The sequence below is a fragment of the Sparassis crispa genome, assembly GCF_003851025.1.
Source record: "Sparassis crispa DNA, contig_000018F, whole genome shotgun sequence".
In the NCBI taxonomy this organism is placed as follows: domain Eukaryota; kingdom Fungi; phylum Basidiomycota; class Agaricomycetes; order Polyporales; family Sparassidaceae; genus Sparassis; species Sparassis crispa.
In genome coordinates this window covers 304532-321456 of record NW_020939765.1, presented here as the reverse complement: position 1 = coordinate 321456, position 16925 = coordinate 304532, and the positions used below count along the sequence as shown (strand labels likewise).

The window sequence follows — 16925 nt, the reverse complement described above, 5'->3', positions numbered from 1 at the left end:
CCGTACAACAGGGCAGAGGTCAGCCGCTCACGGAAAGCCAGTTTGCATACTCAGGACCGAGTGCTAACTCGTTACTCTTGCAATACCTCAGGGTTTATTCTTAGCTGGCGCGACTTTGAAGTCGACCGTACTAATATTTGACGAGTGAGACGAAGCGCAGGGAACTCTAATGGTTCGTGTCCAGTGTCCAGACAGCTTTCCCAGCTATCCCCGTTTCTCATTCAGCGTTCTACACTTGCAGCGAGGCCTCAGAGGCGGCTGCGGGTAAACTGACACCAACTGCAGTCACAAGCGCACGCCCCAGCACAGGCAGCCAGAGGTGGCATCGCACGGGACATCGACGCCGCACTGGAAGAACAGTTTGCACGAGAAGCCAGCTCAGGCCGCTCAGGCGGCTGCAAGTTAAGCCCAATTCAGCTGGGTTCGATAATATGCTAGTATAGCATGTCACGGTACACATATATCAGCATAATCAGGGACAGATTTCTACTCAAAGAGAATCGAGGGAAAAGAGGAACACATCGTACCACTAGAACATAAGATAAGGTGTTGTGCGTACTAGAAAGACTGAGAATCACTGGGCTTGAGATGTCAGTGACCACCTACAAAGGGACCCAATGATCTGTCGCAACGACAGGAGAACTGTACTGGAAGTTCAGTACTCCCCTCTGCCCCCGCCCGGGGAGCAGTCGTTTCAGCAGTTGCCAACATTCCACCATCTCGTTCTGAGGCGGGATCCGATTGTCCTGAACGCACAAGCCGACCATCTCCAGCTTTCGGAACCTGCTTAGCACCATCTCCATTCGTTTCCAATCCACCGCCTTCAGATCAGAGAGGCTGTTATTGACACGGAAGCGGAAGGTGAGCAGCGAAAGCGAGCTGGGGTTCACGGTGCAGAGTAAATTGAGGTATGAAGTTGATGTATTGTGAAAAAATTTCGGTCCAACGTACATCCCGTGAATGGCTTCGAGAGATGGGCAATCTGTGAGATTCAGTTTCTTCCAATCAAACACATCAGCTGCAAAAAGAATAGTCGGCATTCCTGACAAAAACAGAGCTAAACCCAATCTCCAATGAACTCACCTGACCAATTAAGGGAGGATATGTCAAGACACAAAGTGCGGAAATTCGCGCCGGTCGCTTTGATCAATGCTCCGAGTGCGGTGATGTCTCCCAAGCACTCAATGCGCAGATCCAGCCTTTGTAGCGTCTGGACGGAAGGTGTCTTGCGCATGATATCGCATAAGAGCAAGCAGCCCAAAGTGCAGTTCCGCACAACCAACGTCTGGACTCGCAGATGGGGTGGGAGGACCTGAGAGACCTTGTTGAGCGTTTCTTCTACACGCGTTTCGCTCTCCTCCAAGTACCAGTATGAGGACTTTATGGTCTTCACTTCCAGATGTTGGATGTCAGAAAAAGGGCGTAGTATGCTGAGAAGGTCGTCCACCAGATTGTTCCTGCAGCAAATTCTGTCTAAGCGCAGTGTGTCCAAGCTGATAGGAGTTACTGATTTCCCCCGATTGCAGTATCTGCCATCCAATACCACTCCACAAATCTCCACTGTCTGGAGGCGAGGCAATTGCGAGATGAGTCGAACCACGTCCTGCGTGGAGACCTTGGGGGAATAAATGGGGGGCCTGAGCTCCGTTCTGGCCGCGCTATCCGACGCCAAAATGCGCAATTCATGGATATTTGGCAGAATACCCTTCGCGTGACGCTTGCTTAATATGCGCGACAAGTTAGAGGCTCCGCGACCCTCGATGCTTTCTCTCGTGCGAACTGTGTGGAATAAATGATAGCGGGTTGATTGGAGCCATGCACGGCAGACGAGAGAGCATGCTTCGAGGGCGGATTCGTTATCATACAAGTAATCAATCACCATGTCACATAGCTCCGGAGGAAATGTCGGGGCGTGGGGTATCATCGTCGAGAGTGACTATCGGGCAGTGTCAGTATTACGAGGGATAGAAAGCCGCTGAACGAATCACCGTATATTCATAATCTCTATCGATTTGAAGCAAGTAAACAAGCTCCAGACACTTTTGGACACACCACGGTGCCAAGTCTACGACGCGACGTAGGCCTCGAAAGATGGCACACATCTCAAATCCTATCCAATTTCGATTCACCAGATGTGTGCCTTTTTCATGTATCCTTCAGCTTCGCCTGGCTTCACTTTGCATGCAAAAGAGTTACTCACAGGATACTTATGAGAATCTGTCTTCAAATTCGGCGCGGTATCAGAGAGCTTGAGGTTGGTTTTGCAGCAGCCGAAAAGCAGAATTACGTCGCAGAATGTTGTACGCAGTGGTGGACTACAGGTGAAACGGGTGCTTGAAGGTCGACTTTCGGCGCAACAACTTACTTTTATGTGATTCGGTTAAAAAAAAGGACAACAAGGGCCAGGGAACTGACAACACTGTCTCCACCGAGGCCTTCCGCGGAATGGAAAAACAAAAGGACAGGATTATTTGAGAGCACTGATAGGGTACGTTTGTCAACCCGCTTAATTGTTACAGTGGTATTTGGTCGCGATGGGACTTGTGGGTCCAGCCACATGAGCACGCACCTCGAGAACCACATAGTTTCAAAAGTTCCGTAGCGACAGCCAAAACCGTAGAAGAGATGAAAAAGATGAGGTGGGGGCGCTGTGCAAGTCACAAGTATCGCCGCCATTCCTGATTTCCAGCTTTCACTGGGTTTCTTTGCGCACCAACGCAGACTGGATAGACTAGGACGGTACATCAAGAGACTTTTTCGCAGGCGGGGTTCTGACCTGCAGTGGAGCTGAGACATGACCGGTAATTTCGTGATTTTATTGTGTCTTCTCCGCTCATAGAAATCGAGATTGCATCGAATGTCCTCTGCGGAGCCGCGATGACAGACTTTGTGTGGACACACACGCCCGGATGTCTCTCGCGGGCTGTCCGAATATCGAATTTCGGCCGCAGATAGCAGACGGACAGAGAGGATACGAAAGCGGAGGCACGCGTGCGTTATCGACAGCGTGAGGCCGGTCACCGGATGCCTGAATATCAAGTTTTGTCGGCGGGGACATCAAGGGCGTAGGCCTTGTCGCTGGACGCGCGGGAGGAGAGACGGCAGCAAAGGCAGGTGCCATGGCTGTGTGCGGCAGGCCGTTCTCGGGTCGAAATCCCAATTTTCGACCGCAGGCGGAGCCACGCGACGAGGCCTTGGTGCCGCACATCGGGTTCCATTCAGATGGGACGGATGGGGACACAGCTGCTATCCAGGTAAGTCAGTCCGGATGCATGACACCATGAACCGACATTACCTAATGCAGCCCACGGCGTCTACCTCCATCTGTGTAGGCAACACTCAAAGGAGCCAGCGAACTGGGCTAATTACCGACTCGATACGACTGCATCGAGTCGGCGTCGACACGTTGCCGCCTGTGTCAAATGTGTCAATTTACATTTCACTCCTCGTTGACGCATACTGTCTCCGAGGGTAAGGGAAGTGTTTCTGCAATAGGAATAACGAACGTGAGTGTGCTGGTATCAACGGACAAACCACACCACGTACCCTATCAAGCGAGTCCATGTCACCGGCGTGTAAGTACGCATGGACGCGCACGCCCACATGCGTTGGGAGTGCCTGGAGACGACGCTCCTGCGCGGGCCCTGAGACACGCGACCACGACGATTCCTCCGCCATGCACGGCACACCACCGATCTTGCGGGCGATAGCGATGTAGCGCAGGGAGTGGATACAAGTAGCAAGGCGCAAGCGCCAACGAACAGTGATGGCAGCTCTGGAGAGGACTGGCTTGTTGTTCCGGGAAGCGATGCACACTCGAATACAAATTATGGCGAGCTTGTTCAGTATCGGAGGTATCTTTTCCTGTTTCAGTGTTGGTGTCAAATCATGTAGATGTTCTCCAGAGTGAGAGAATCTCACCAGCCACTGTGCGAGATGCGTTCCACGCTTTCGACGCGTCAAGTCGAGAGTGAGATCGAGATATCTGAGTCTTGCGGCACCAGCTGTCATCAATGAATTCCAAAACTTAGAGTCCAAGGACCATCTGATTGTCACTGACAATATGCAGGGTGTGGTATCTCGCACGGTGCTGACCATGCGAATCTGCTTCAGGGAGTATCTTTCGAATTCCAACGAATGAACAGGACAGGATATCCTCCACTCATTGCTCTGCAAACCACATCCGATGTAGACGTAATCCAAGCTGTCCCAGCACTGCGTCTCCGGCTCCTCGTTGTAACCTACTCCCCAGAGGCTGAGTTTCCGGACACAGGGGAAAGCACGTACGAATTGGGCCATCGACAGTTGACTCTGGATCAACTGAAGATCGCGGACGGCTGGCCATTGCCATTGCTCATCCCATGGAATGTCAAACTCTTCAAATCGGCAAGATTCGGATAATCGCAGGACTTGCAGGTTTCGAAAAGGGAGGATGAACGGAAGGATTTGAGGCGGAGTGAATTGATCATATTCACTGTGGTATAGGACGAGTTTACGGAGCCCGCTTTGCAGCATTCTCACCATATCCAGGGCTTGAGAATCTGCCTGATGCAGCTCCAACTCCTCGAGGTTGGGAAGCGAAGCAATAGCGTCTCCAATGGGGGATCCATGCAGTAGTAGCCATTCAACACAGTGGATAGAAAAGAACTCAAGGTGGGATGCATGCATGATTAACTCCGCGAGACGAGGAACATCCGAAAAGAGGCCACGGGTGGCAATTCTGATTTCGTCGTTCACGCCAAATGCTAACATGGCAACATCAAGCTTCCGCAACCAATTCCAGCAACTTGGAGCCCCACCGAGCATCGAGTCGCAGAACTTGCTAAGTTGCTTTGGAGACGTCAACTTGACTGACGAGAGTGCGTGCTGTTTCGCAAACAAATGAACTTCTCGACTTGTGAGGGAAAGAGCAAGGGCATCTTTTGTCGAAAGCAGAGAGATGATCATGAAGAGAATGTCGATGTCCAGACTGACGTGATTCATGCTGGTCAACATTCCGATTTCACTAAATCGGGTTTGAACTGGTGATGGTGAGCTTTTGCATTATATAGTGATGGTGACAGAGGGACCACTGTGACTACCGGTTACATGCAAAACGACACTGACATAGTTCTAACCCGATCTTGTAAAATGCCAGCGCGTCACATCACAAATATCGCTAAAAGGCGACAGAAGTTCTATATGCCGCGTCAGTGATTCTTGTGCTACGTATACAATACAAACAAACTGCCCCCCACCGTTGGGGCTTGGTAGTCAACGGAAGCATGCACTCGAAAGGTTGAACCGCTCAAATACTGCACAGGCCTTTTGCTTATCTTCGTCATGCTCCAAGTCAATCAGACAACTGCATGATCACCTCCACCATCTTATCTGACCGCGACCGAACGACGCATTCAAAAGGCTTCGGAGGGCTGAAGCAGACGATCAGATTCGAGTGGCACCGACGCAGCTACACCGCGACACACCTTGTCTGTCCTCCCGTCAGGAACTCTATCTTCTGTTCGATCACCTGGCCGTCTTTCCCGATTGGTTTGTTGATAGTGAAGGCGGCGAGCACTGTCGCTGCTACGATCCATGTGCTGTTGCCGGCAAGGTGTCTGCCAGGGCAGATCCTACAGACAGGTATCAAGCGTGCTATTCCACTGAGGCACGAAGAGTGTTAGCAACCCACCGCCTGCCAAACCCAAAGGCGGCGCTCAGGTGTGGCTCGCCGTAGCCGGCGGGCGCAGGAAGGAATCGCTCCGGATAGAAGTCATCGGCGTTCTTGTATACCTTCGCATCCCGACTCATTGCACTAGGATGTCATCAGAAGAGAACGGAAAGAAGACTCTAAGCATAGACACTCACGTAACGTGGGGAATGATGAACGAACCCTTTGGGATGAACATCCCGTTGTAGACGTCGTCGTGGAGACTTCGATGAGGTATACCTAGCAATAACATCTTTAGAAGCTGAGAGTGTTAGAGCTCGGATCTAGCTAACCCAAAGGTACGGCTGGATGCCATCTGAGGAGCCCATCGTCTCAACACAAGTCCGACACAGGAATTCAGGTATAACACACCTGCTCGTCTCCTGCAGTACACACTCCAGATAGGGCAACGCTTCACGGTCACTGAAGTCCGGGAGTCGATTGACACCAACAACTCTGGCGATCTCTTCTTGAGCCTTACGTTGCGCCTCTGGGAATAACATCATCGCAAGGAAGAAAAGTTGCAAAGATGACCATGTCTGGAGAGTAATCAGTCTCGTAACGATGCGCAAACCCTCAAGTCTAACCGTCTCAGTCCCGGCTACATCAATTCGTTATAGTATTAACAATTACCACGAGAAAAAATGCGAGAACTTGCCTGAATGGACAGTTGAAGCAGCACCTTCAATATCTTTGAGGTCTTCCACGCCGACATTGTTGACATCGAGACGTTCCAAGAGGGAAGCCGCGAACGATGGCGGCGCAACCCCAGCAGCCTGTAAAACCATATGAGTATGAGCATGTCCATCCAGAGGACAGCGGAAGCTGACCATTTGTCTCCGCACGTTATTGAACGGCACTTCGATCATCCTTCGAGTCGCTGGACGCCAGTAACGAGGTACGGTGGTTAAAAATGAGCATCCCGGCAACCAATGCGGCACATCTTTCACTTGCATAAAGGTCAGATTTGTTTCATTAATAGGCATATGTAGGACATACGGAAGGGAAACATGTCTATCAGCGAGACTCCTGCCGTAGCTTCTTCCACACCGCCAATGGCAGCCTCAGCGAGCTCGATGTTGACGTCATCATCAGATAATATGCGAATTCCATAAGCAACCTCCAAGGCGGTGGCTAAGGCAAACCTACAGTTGAAATGTTCATTTGCTGGAAAATGCAGCCGCAGGGACGTGACTAACCTGTGAGTTGCGGAACGAATCTCGGTGGGTGCCACCAGCAATTTGTTGAGCACGACGTGCGCTTCTCTGAGTTGAGTTGCTTGATACACAGGAGACATTCTACTGTTCAGGTACTCTTGGAACATCCTCCTGAGCTTCCTCCATTTCGGGCCGTATCGCAGTAGCACGAGGTTCATTTCGTAACCCATCCTTACACACACTTTGAATACCATAACTATGTATAGGCCGAACACACTCACATTTCAATGGTTGTGCAATCAGGCCGATCACTGTAGTTGGAGCTTCGCTTCTCCATGAGTTCAGTAGCAACATTCAAGGAATTCACGATAATCATGGTTTGTCCCAGAATCCGGAGATGAAATAGATCTCCTACAGCGAGATTGAATTTAGTATCACCTACACATGGCAACGCGCATATAGATGACGCAGCTCACCGTAGTCATTCGCCCATCTCCGGAATAACTCATACTGGTGGGCGGGATCAAACTTGAGAAGATGTCCTATAATGGGATGCGCTGCAGGGCCAGGTGGGAGAGGCGAAGCTCGTCTCCGCCCGCCCTTTAAAAAAATCAGCGCTACTACTGCACAAGCACAGACCGCATAGATCATGGCAGAGACCATGGCTCGATATGAGGGGAAAGTCGTTTCAGTCGGCCTTATGTAGTCCTGTGCATCGATAAGCGCGAATCAATCACCTAAAGTTCACAATTGAGATGGTGAAAAGGACGCGGTGATGCTACGTTGCCTTGGATAGCGCAGCCCGCGATACCGTAAGTACTTTGAAATGCTAGAGAAAGGGCGCTGGGCTAGCGTTTGCTTCTAGCGTTTGCTTCTCTGTATATTACCTGGAAGCCGGGTAATTTACAGTATTTCTCCGTAGCCCTCAGCTGCAGCCACCTTATCCCGTGTCGCCAAAGTAGACTTCAGCAATGCATATCAACCGTAGTCGTACGGTGGCTGGGGAGCAGACAACACTAAAGGTTCCCTTATGGATATAGAGCCACCAACTGTGGCGTCATGGTTTGTGATGGGCTTGGAACGGAGGATGCGATTCAGGCCATTATCGAGCCCAAAATGACAGCTATGGGAAATGGGCGATAAGCGGCACTTGGTCGCAGGACAGATCAGACGGATATGCTAACTTACAACAGAGTGACTTATGAGAGGTACATATGTTCGGAAATAAATGTGGACATACCTGCAGACTAGCCATACAGTGTGACACAATACCCAGGCGGCAATCTGGGGCGAACCTGGTTGTTGCCATGCCATGCTACAGGTATGGACTTATCTCCAGGGATGGAGGGCAGTTAATTGATGGATATAGCGTGTAAACTCGAGTGACCGTCACCGTGAATCAGGCTGCACAAAGATCATAGCTATCATTACGGCAAGACTCAAAGCTGACGGTCACTTGGCTTGGATTCGAAGGAAAGTGTGGAACCGCGTTCAGGCCTCGCGCTCCAAATGGCACGTTACATACTGTAGTGTCGTGGGCGAAACTCCAGCGCTAAGCGCTAGCGCGGCGAAATTGCAGTCGCAGAATGAATGCTGTGAAACTGGCGCAGCTAAAGTCTCTCTGTTTAACAGTAGAGGACAAGGTTTTTGCCCACCCTGCTGCCAAAGACCGGGGTAGCTCAATCTCAGCTATACGTACGCGGATGAGGCTGTGGCGCGGGGAGAGTCCGCGAGCTTCGACTGATATCCCATCAGGAAAATCCCAATTTGATTTTGCCCCTTTTTACCACTTATTCCGGCTTGATTGCTCCTTTTGGAGCTTGTACCTCGGTACTTATCGGGTTTGTTTCCTTGGATAAGTCCAAAAAGGGAACAAAGCGAGCCAAAGTAAAAATGGGATTTTCCTGATGGGGAAGGCTCGGAAGCTCAGCGTAGATCACAGGAAGCATTACCACTTTTATCCATTGGAAATAACCTGGCAAAAAGCATGGAAATCAATAATATATTTTCAGAGGAAAAACCTCAAGAAAAAAGTGAGAAAAGAACAAAACATTCTCACGGTTTTTCCCTTGGAAATAAGTTGCCTACCATATCAGGCAACTGGACATGCCAGGACATGCCAAAACCCGGCACTGGGTGCATTTTCCTGTAATCTGGTCCAATTATTGTAAGGTTATCCTTAAAATAGAGTGAATTTGATTTGTGTAAGTAGTATCACATATTTGAAACATATTAAAAACAACTTTATAATAAGTGGTGGCTTATTATACTGAGATTATTGGAGAGCATATCCAAAATATCTTTCAAATACTGTCTCAAATAGATTTTGAAAAGTGCTCCGATGTCTGACACTGATTACTTCATATTTACTCAAATATACTGGTCACATTTTCTTGTAAACTGGTTCAATTATTGTAATACTATTCTTAGAATAGAGTGAGCTTGATTTGTGTAAGCAGTGTCACTTATTTCAAACATGTTAAAAATAACTTTATCATGAATGATGGCTTATTATACTGAAATTATTATAGACAGATCTAAAATTTCATTCAAATATTGTTTCAAGTAGATTTCTCAAAGTTCTCTAATATCTGACACTGATTAGTCTACACTTATTATAAATGAGTTTCATATAAACCATGTTATAAAGTCAAACATTACTGGATTCTGTCTTTATAATATCTGTCAGATGTATGATGTCAAGTCTTCTTCATATACAATAAAGTTATTAAAACTAATCATTATAGTTTGTATACAATGATCTAAGAAAAATATATATATATAAACTGGAGCATTATGCAAAATTTAGTTAAAATATACTTAAAATCTATTTTAAACAATTTTACGATATAATTTCAAACATCTTGTGTATAATTAACACAGATCAAGTTGGTTTACTGCAGGTTTATTTGAAAGTAATTTGAAAAAGTAAGAATAAACACAGTTTAAAATTAAAGTTAATGAGATTTTAACGCAATGAGATTTCAATGCATTATAGTGATATATAGTAACATATAGCATAATGTGGTGAGACATAGTACTGTACAGTTCAATGCAGTAATGTTTGCACTATGGAGTACAACACAGTGATGAGTTGTACTATGTAGTGTAATATAGAAGTGTATCATGCTAATTAGTATACTGGAGCAATGTGCAGTCCATTACAGTATATTATAGTGGCATGTAGTGCTAAGTAGTATACTAGAGTGATACGTACTAATAGAATAGTACATCAAAATGACTAACACTGCAATGTAGTATATAGAGTGTACACCAGGTTATTAGCCCTGAGTAATCCCCAGTGGCAACCTGGCTGGTAATGGCATCCTTCAGCTTGGTAGCACTGGTAGAGAGAGTCCATCTCACCATTCCATAACATGCATCGCATCAGGTCCCGCAAACCCTCACCACAATCACAACAGGTAGGCACGTACCTTATTGCCAACAATAGAGAAGGCCCTGGGGGTCACTGTGACACAGTCAGCATAGTTAGCATGACACATGAAGGCGGGTGTCGGACGCCTACTATTGCTGCGTGATAGAGAGCAGGCGCAGGTAACTGTCGCCCCAGTACGAGTATGTATGATTGGGCTCGTACACACCGCCCTCGTTCTGCAGGAGCCCGGTGGCGGCGTCAAGGCCAGCCATGGGTGGAGGTGGGCGCACTCACGAAATACGCGCCGCTATCCGGTGTGATCGCGCGGAAGGTGTTGATATACTCGCTCACGGTTACATACATCTCCGTCCACTACCTGAGAGTGCTATTGAAGCCGAACAAGGCCTTGATCAACAGCTGCAGGAACGTGAGCATACTTACGAGCATACAAACAGACGGCAGAGCGCTTACATGCCAGAGCGAATTCCGCCACCCCGGGGTGACGCTTGTCGTGCACTCGGTATGGACGACGACGTACGGGCTCGCGAAAGAAAGGACGTCGTTCACAACGCTGCTCAGGTTTGCACAGCCCTCGGCCATAACGTACGGGCTCGCGAAAGAAAGGACGTCGTTCACAACGCTGCTCAGGTTTGCACAGCCCTCGGCCATATTGAACACGTCCGTGGTGAGAAGCCGCGTGCCGAGGGACAGCTCCGGACCAACAGCCTGAGCAATGTGAGCGCAGAGCATCCACAGATGGAAAGAGACCTACAGCCTCTTAGGAGAGCGCGACGTATTTCGAGAAGAACACATACCAGATGGCAGGGTTTCAATGACCTCCACACCACCGTTTGCGATAGCCTAGTCCACCAACGCTGCATCGACTTTCGTCCAGGGAGATCAGAGGATTGACGTAGATAAATACTTGACTTGGTATTTCGCTACGGGAGTACTTGAGTTCTGAGACTCGTTGCTAGTCTTCGGTATAATAGGTCATCCGAAGAAGTCAGTTGTGACTTACGATGTGACCGTCAATATACGGACGGGCCAGCAATATACCGACAACTCGCCTTCTCTGCAGGTTCTGCGTCATTCTTCCTTGCTCGCTTGTTCGCGACAAAGTTAGACCCATATTCTCGGCCTACTAATTGGCCGTCGCCCTCTGCTTCGACCTCTTCTCAGACGCCTTCGGCCTGAGGAAATAATGTAACTCGGTGATCACCAATACGCGCAACATACGATCGTAACGTACTTTCATCTGCTGAATAAATCTGCTTTACTCGGTTTATTCTCGATTATGTCCAGTTGTCGCGAGGCGAGCTGTGCATCAATCTACAGAAACTCCATCAGTAAAGGTGCACTGCGGCATATCGCACCGACGCACCTCTGCCACAACCAAGTGTCTGAAAGCATAATGCAAGACGGAGATGTCAGTAGCTCGTTCGCCGTCATAGGTGACGAACACGAACACGTCTATCGGGCTGCGAATAGCAGTCTGTCATGGCTCCATGCGAGAAATTGCGGAAGATGACTCACGGGTCCAGTCTGTAGACGAGCTGGCGGTCTTCTGCGTTCTCTTGCATGAAGCGAAGCTCCAGAGCTACCATGATATCAATCAGCCGGCTCAGTATCGCCCACTCGTGTGGGCGGATGACCTGACCGTTGACCTGGATATCTTTGTCAGCGACATGAAGAGAATCCTGGGCAGAATCGACTTACTGGGCGCAGAGGAGGTGAGATGATCCTGTTGAGTAATGGTGCCAGTTCGAGTTGCAAAAATTGATCGCTCGCGAGATGCCTGAAGCCGTCACAGTGTCGGAAACCAGCAGCTGATTTGTCGATTTCTTCATTCATCTTGGTCTGGACGTAATTCTGTGAGGCGCCACTATTCACTGGCTGCACCAACTACACAAAGAGAATCTAGCGACACACCTCCCAATCTGCTTTCGGGCCCGTCTACCCTCGGGCCGCCACGCTCCTGGAACAGCGGTTAAAAAGGGCGAGAGTATATGGGAGATACTGCAGAAGGGCATATTCCCGCTCTGACCACATTTCGCCCGACATGATGTCGAAAGTCCAAAGTCACTCGTTCCCCCTGAGGTACCACGAAAAGTTGCCATCGCGCTGGTGCAAGTTGGCGTAGTGCTCAAAACACCCTGCGCACGGCCAGCGATCACATGGCTATTAGAAATGAGCCATACGTTACCTAGTGCGATCTTGTCCACTGACCCGCTGTCCTCAACCTCACGGCTGAGACGGCCGACATACCGCGCCCCTCCTCTTCTCCAATTCCAAGATCCTTCCCTCGCTTTCGTGACATAGGTGCGAATAAATCATGGAGCACACTAGCTTCAATGTTGATGCCATCTCTAGACTTCTGGACGAATGGGAATCCGACATCACGGGCGGCGGCGACAAGAGCGGCCTCATCAGGCGATTTGGCCTTGAACTCCAAATGGTACGGCTCCGTGCGTGGCTCCGGGCAGTCTGAAAGGACGCTGTGACAAACGGCGAAGGCACGAATCCTGCTCCGCAGGCTCAAGGGCATTAGGTCTACCCTCGCGCATCGCAGCTCCGCACTGGGCCTCAGTGACGTGCACCGCGTTGCGGCGCAGCGTTTCAAGGACTCGTTTCAGAAAATGAAATTGTTCTAGCGCTAGCATCGCGACAGTGGCGCAGACGGTCAGGCTAGTGAAGACCTCCCTTCATGTGATGTTTCAGCTCCTGCTCACAAGTCAATACTTGCACTCACTGCATCGCCACTCCGACTTATTCACCTCTATCTCAACGTATGAAAACATTCATCGCGCTGACTCGCGCGAGCAAGGGGAATGGCATCGTCGGGACGCTCGAGAGAGGATTTCTCGAGACAAGTCTTGCATTGTTGCGCTGTGTTGTCAGCTCTCACACGCTGCACGGTTCTCTGTGATCTCGGCGGCCTCGTTCAGCAACCTTCGTCGAAGACACACGTTGGGGACATGATCATGCCGTCGCTGTTGCGCTGGTCAAACCGCATACGTTGATTTTTTTAATTCTTATCCGATCTCTCAGCCCGCGGCGAAGGTGATCCTGGAGATTGTGATCGCAGTAACAGTGCGGATGATACTGCGTCATCAATGAAGAGCTCTGCTAAGATGAAGCACAAACCAAGTGAAGAGCGAACGGCGGCGGCTTCCATTCTCATGGCAAGGCGGCGCAAGGCAACACAGCAATGATCGAAGCGTTCCCGGACCGCAGCTGCAGGGAGATATACGCAGCATCTGGCTAAACTCACGATCAGGAAAGTCACAAACAAAATCTCAGACATAACTTCGCCATTTGGACTTGACAGCCCTAAACAACAAGAGGCACACGTCTTGCGCGAGCGATGTCACGCCGAGCTGCTGGGGTCAGAGGTAGCCAATAACCGACAATCGCTCGATAAGAACGCACTTAAGATGGCCACGTTGCCCGTGGTGAAGATTGAAGGCTCGCCAGCCACCCGTCAATTGAGCCGTGTTTAGCTTCCCAGTCATATGACTCTGAGATGAAGTAGGTCTCAATATAAGAGGCCCTGATGAACGGTGTACTCGGCGTATCATAAATCTGACGAGACTGCGTGAAATGCAACATTGTTCGCACAATGCCGTAGAAGAAAGCCTAACGAACTGGTCTGAGAGGCACGAGCAGCACGCCGTGTGCGAGTCTTGACAACAAAGGCGAGCACAACAATGATGCCCTGAACGTTCGCGAAATAAGCCAATTCAGTTAGCTAGTGGATTAGGCAAATACCGGATAAAGAGGCCCAAGAAGTGGCGTCTGTCAAGAGTCTTCTGGAAGAGGGACAAAGGAACGAGCATGTCACCTTAGCACGCGGAACCCCTAGCTTCATTGATATCGCACCACATCTATGACGGGCCCATCTCTGCCCAGACGGGTGACCTGCATAGTGGCGAAGGCTGTCGACCATGTCGTCTGCGCAAATCTGACAAAGTGCATGGCCACGATTAGTAGAGTAACTTGCAAGTATTAAGTGAAGCCAGCCAACTTACACTGTCTGTTCTCCAACAAACAGAGGAGGGGCACTTGAAGCTTCAATTCAAAGCCTATGCCTTCCTAGCCTGAGTATGCCGTGTAAGCCTTCAAACGTAGTCAAACTTGCCTTTAATGACACGTGAGAGGTGCGTGGTAGTACTAAGCCAAGTCTGCCTGTGTTCGCATCGTTCTCCCAAATAACTCTGCGAAAACCATCGCGAGGCCCTCAGTAAATGTTGTGGAGTCACTTTCTTGGAGCACTCTAACTCCCTTTGCAATGCGGAGAGGTGAGCGCTTCGGAAGGTCGAGCATGACGCGATGCAGCATGACTTTGATTGTCGTCGTTGTCTGCGTCGGTAGAAGTCCCCAATGTGCACCTCCGTGCAATACTTTCGTGGCCCCACTCGTAGTGGTGCCAAGTTAACGTTTCGGTGGCACCTTCGAGTTGCAGTCGGCTATCGTGAATGCAAATGCATATGGGTACTGGGTACTCGAAGCGCGATTGGAAAGTAGAGGACTAGGAACGCAACTGGAAAGCAATAAAAACTTGGAGAGCGACTGGAAAGTGATATGACTTCAGGAGGAAATGGAAATGGAGATACAACTTTGAAAGCAATCTGGTGAGGAGGCATGTGGATGGTGAAATACTACACGATGGTGACTTGTGAGTAAATTCAATTTCTGCATATGGGCCACTGTGGCTGGAAAGGAATCAGGATGGCCAGAGACAATGTGTTCACTCCGACGAATTGAAATGTTCAATCGATACCATAATCTTGAATTGAGAATGAACGACTGAGGAAACGTAGTAGCAGAGCGATTGAAAGGATATTGCGAGAGGGGGAGACGGGAACGTTACGACAATGCCACACAATGTGTCGAGTGATTCTGCAACCTGGAGGTGCGACCTTACGTCTCGCTCTTATAGGCAAAGCGCCGTACCAACCGGCTAGGCCAGTCAGAGACGTCGACGCTTATTCCCGTGAGTGTTTCTCAAGGTCGGGTCAGTCTGGAGATCCTGGATTTGAATTGACGAGACATGATTCTGGATAGGGCATGAGCCGGCGACCAAGGGAGGAGGATAAGGATCTTCGCCGCGGGACTTTCTTTTCCTGCCCCTCCTAATTCCATCTCCCCGGGAGTAGTCGACGATCCACTCAAAGCCGTGTCCAGGATCGCGCAGAGGCTTCCGGACAGCCACAAAACAGTCTCTTAACGACAACTGGTGACGAATCGAGCCCTGCACCTATAGATTAGAACACGTCCCAGGGCAGGACCACGGCTACGTACCTGCCACATCTTGTCATCCTTGTGTTCTTTGTACCATTTAAACCGCTCCCTCAGCGCTTTATAAATCTCCTGAAGGCTAAGACGCTGCCGCAGACTTCCGAGAATTGCCAATTTGATGAGGATATGGTAGCTGTACTCCGGCTTACAATCGTCGGTGCGGTCAGGGAGAGAAAGTAGGCTAAGCGGCTGATCCGGGGTGAGACCAACATCTGCACGCAGCACTTCGAGTGAGTCGACAGGGTTAATCTGGCCGGCCACGGCCACGGATGGTGTCAGTAAAGGGCCATCTCGTGGATGTGGCAACCGTGCTGGGCTGTGAGCAGCCGTCTTCGATGCTAGTTGTGTGTGCACAGGGACAGGAGGTGGGAGATGTATGGTAGGATGACAGATATTGGGCGAACCTGGTACCTGAGGCATGTTGGCCGGGTAGGGCACGGGAGAGAGACTACCCGCTTCTCCATCGCCGCTTGTACTCGAGCACACAGCCTTGTGAAGTAGACACTCGCCAGTAGGATGATATGGCCACTCTATATAGCGCGAGTAACTGTCCTCTACTCCGCCTGCAGACGGTATGTGATCCGGGTAGTTGTGCTCTCGACGAAGGGCGAAGGCTGTGCCACCAGCTCTCGCATTGTCGTTGTGGCCCCCCGACTGGATGGCTTGGTATCTGGCAACAGTGTCGTAGCTCCAATCCGTCCCGTACACCCCGTTGATAATATGTGTAGATGTATCATTGCCACCATACTTGATACTGGGTTCCTGGTAGCCAGTGAGGATGGGCTGAGTAGAAAGGAAGGAGAAAACCTACGACTTGACGGGTCGGGAATGTTAACGGAGACGAAGACACATGATGGCTGTATGGGCTTATTTGGGAGTCCATGCTGGCATCCTCCTGGTGCAACGGGGAGTGCCGAGACATTGGCGTGAGGCCGGGTAGGAAATACTGCGATTCATCCCTAGCACGTACACCGCATGAGTTGGAGAGTGGAGGTAGACGACGACTGCAAGTGATGTCATTTGCAATTGGCGGGTGGCCATTGCTAAATACTCCTTGGACATGTCGGGCAGGTCCAACATGTTGGTGCGGGTGAATGACACGCCCAGCGGTGAACGAGTTCAACATAAAGGTCGAACCGTTGCCGCAAGGACGTGATGTTGGAAATTTTTCAGAATAGGGAGGAACTCCGTCGTCCATGCAGTACATTGCAGATATGAAGAAAGGACAATTATTCAAAGAGGTTGCGATGGGCGGCGGGGAGCCTGGGGCGGTGGGGAGCCTGGGTGGTAACTTGCAGAAGAGCAATTTAGGGTTGGTAAGATCGCTATTGAATCTTCACTCCGCCGCGTCTGATGGGCGCCGGCCACGAAGCAAGAAAACTTCAATACAAGGATGTGTACA

General features: G+C 49.9%; 5 protein-coding genes across 5 annotated transcripts; all 5 read right to left on the bottom strand.

Moving 5' to 3' along the window:
* Positions 1 to 602: 602 nt before the first annotated feature.
* SCP_1901010 (hypothetical protein) lies at positions 603 to 2102 on the bottom strand (the record flags this gene model as incomplete). Its single annotated transcript, XM_027765364.1, has 3 exons — positions 603 to 1018; positions 1084 to 1936; positions 1989 to 2102. 3 exons carry the CDS (start codon positions 2100 to 2102, stop codon positions 603 to 605), a joined length of 1383 nt encoding a protein of 460 aa, XP_027621165.1.
* A 1330-nt stretch (positions 2103 to 3432) lies between these two features.
* On the bottom strand, positions 3433 to 4995 carry SCP_1901000 (hypothetical protein; the record flags this gene model as incomplete). The annotated part of the gene is made up of 6 exons (XM_027765363.1): positions 3433 to 3486; positions 3547 to 3864; positions 3922 to 4004; positions 4061 to 4104; positions 4163 to 4745; positions 4800 to 4995. The coding sequence occupies 6 exons, from the start codon at positions 4993 to 4995 to the stop codon at positions 3433 to 3435; spliced, it is 1278 nt and encodes a 425-aa protein (XP_027621164.1).
* A 337-nt stretch (positions 4996 to 5332) lies between these two features.
* SCP_1900990 (Multifunctional cytochrome P450 monooxygenase af510) lies at positions 5333 to 7509 on the bottom strand (the record flags this gene model as incomplete). The annotated part of the gene is made up of 13 exons (XM_027765362.1): positions 5333 to 5411; positions 5466 to 5612; positions 5672 to 5794; positions 5848 to 5929; positions 5983 to 6005; positions 6062 to 6228; positions 6277 to 6290; positions 6348 to 6465; positions 6520 to 6638; positions 6689 to 6834; positions 6889 to 7077; positions 7128 to 7257; positions 7323 to 7509. 13 exons carry the CDS (start codon positions 7507 to 7509, stop codon positions 5333 to 5335), a joined length of 1524 nt encoding a protein of 507 aa, XP_027621163.1.
* Positions 7510 to 10281: 2772 nt separating this feature from the next.
* SCP_1900980 (hypothetical protein) lies at positions 10282 to 12076 on the bottom strand (the record flags this gene model as incomplete). Its single annotated transcript, XM_027765361.1, has 8 exons — positions 10282 to 10315; positions 10373 to 10458; positions 10517 to 10529; positions 10599 to 10639; positions 10694 to 10948; positions 11607 to 11703; positions 11759 to 11889; positions 11942 to 12076. The coding sequence occupies 8 exons, from the start codon at positions 12074 to 12076 to the stop codon at positions 10282 to 10284; spliced, it is 792 nt and encodes a 263-aa protein (XP_027621162.1).
* A 3118-nt stretch (positions 12077 to 15194) lies between these two features.
* On the bottom strand, positions 15195 to 16445 carry SCP_1900970 (hypothetical protein; the record flags this gene model as incomplete). Its single annotated transcript, XM_027765360.1, has 3 exons — positions 15195 to 15476; positions 15527 to 16285; positions 16335 to 16445. The coding sequence occupies 3 exons, from the start codon at positions 16443 to 16445 to the stop codon at positions 15195 to 15197; spliced, it is 1152 nt and encodes a 383-aa protein (XP_027621161.1).
* Between the last annotated feature and the right edge of the window lie 480 nt (positions 16446 to 16925).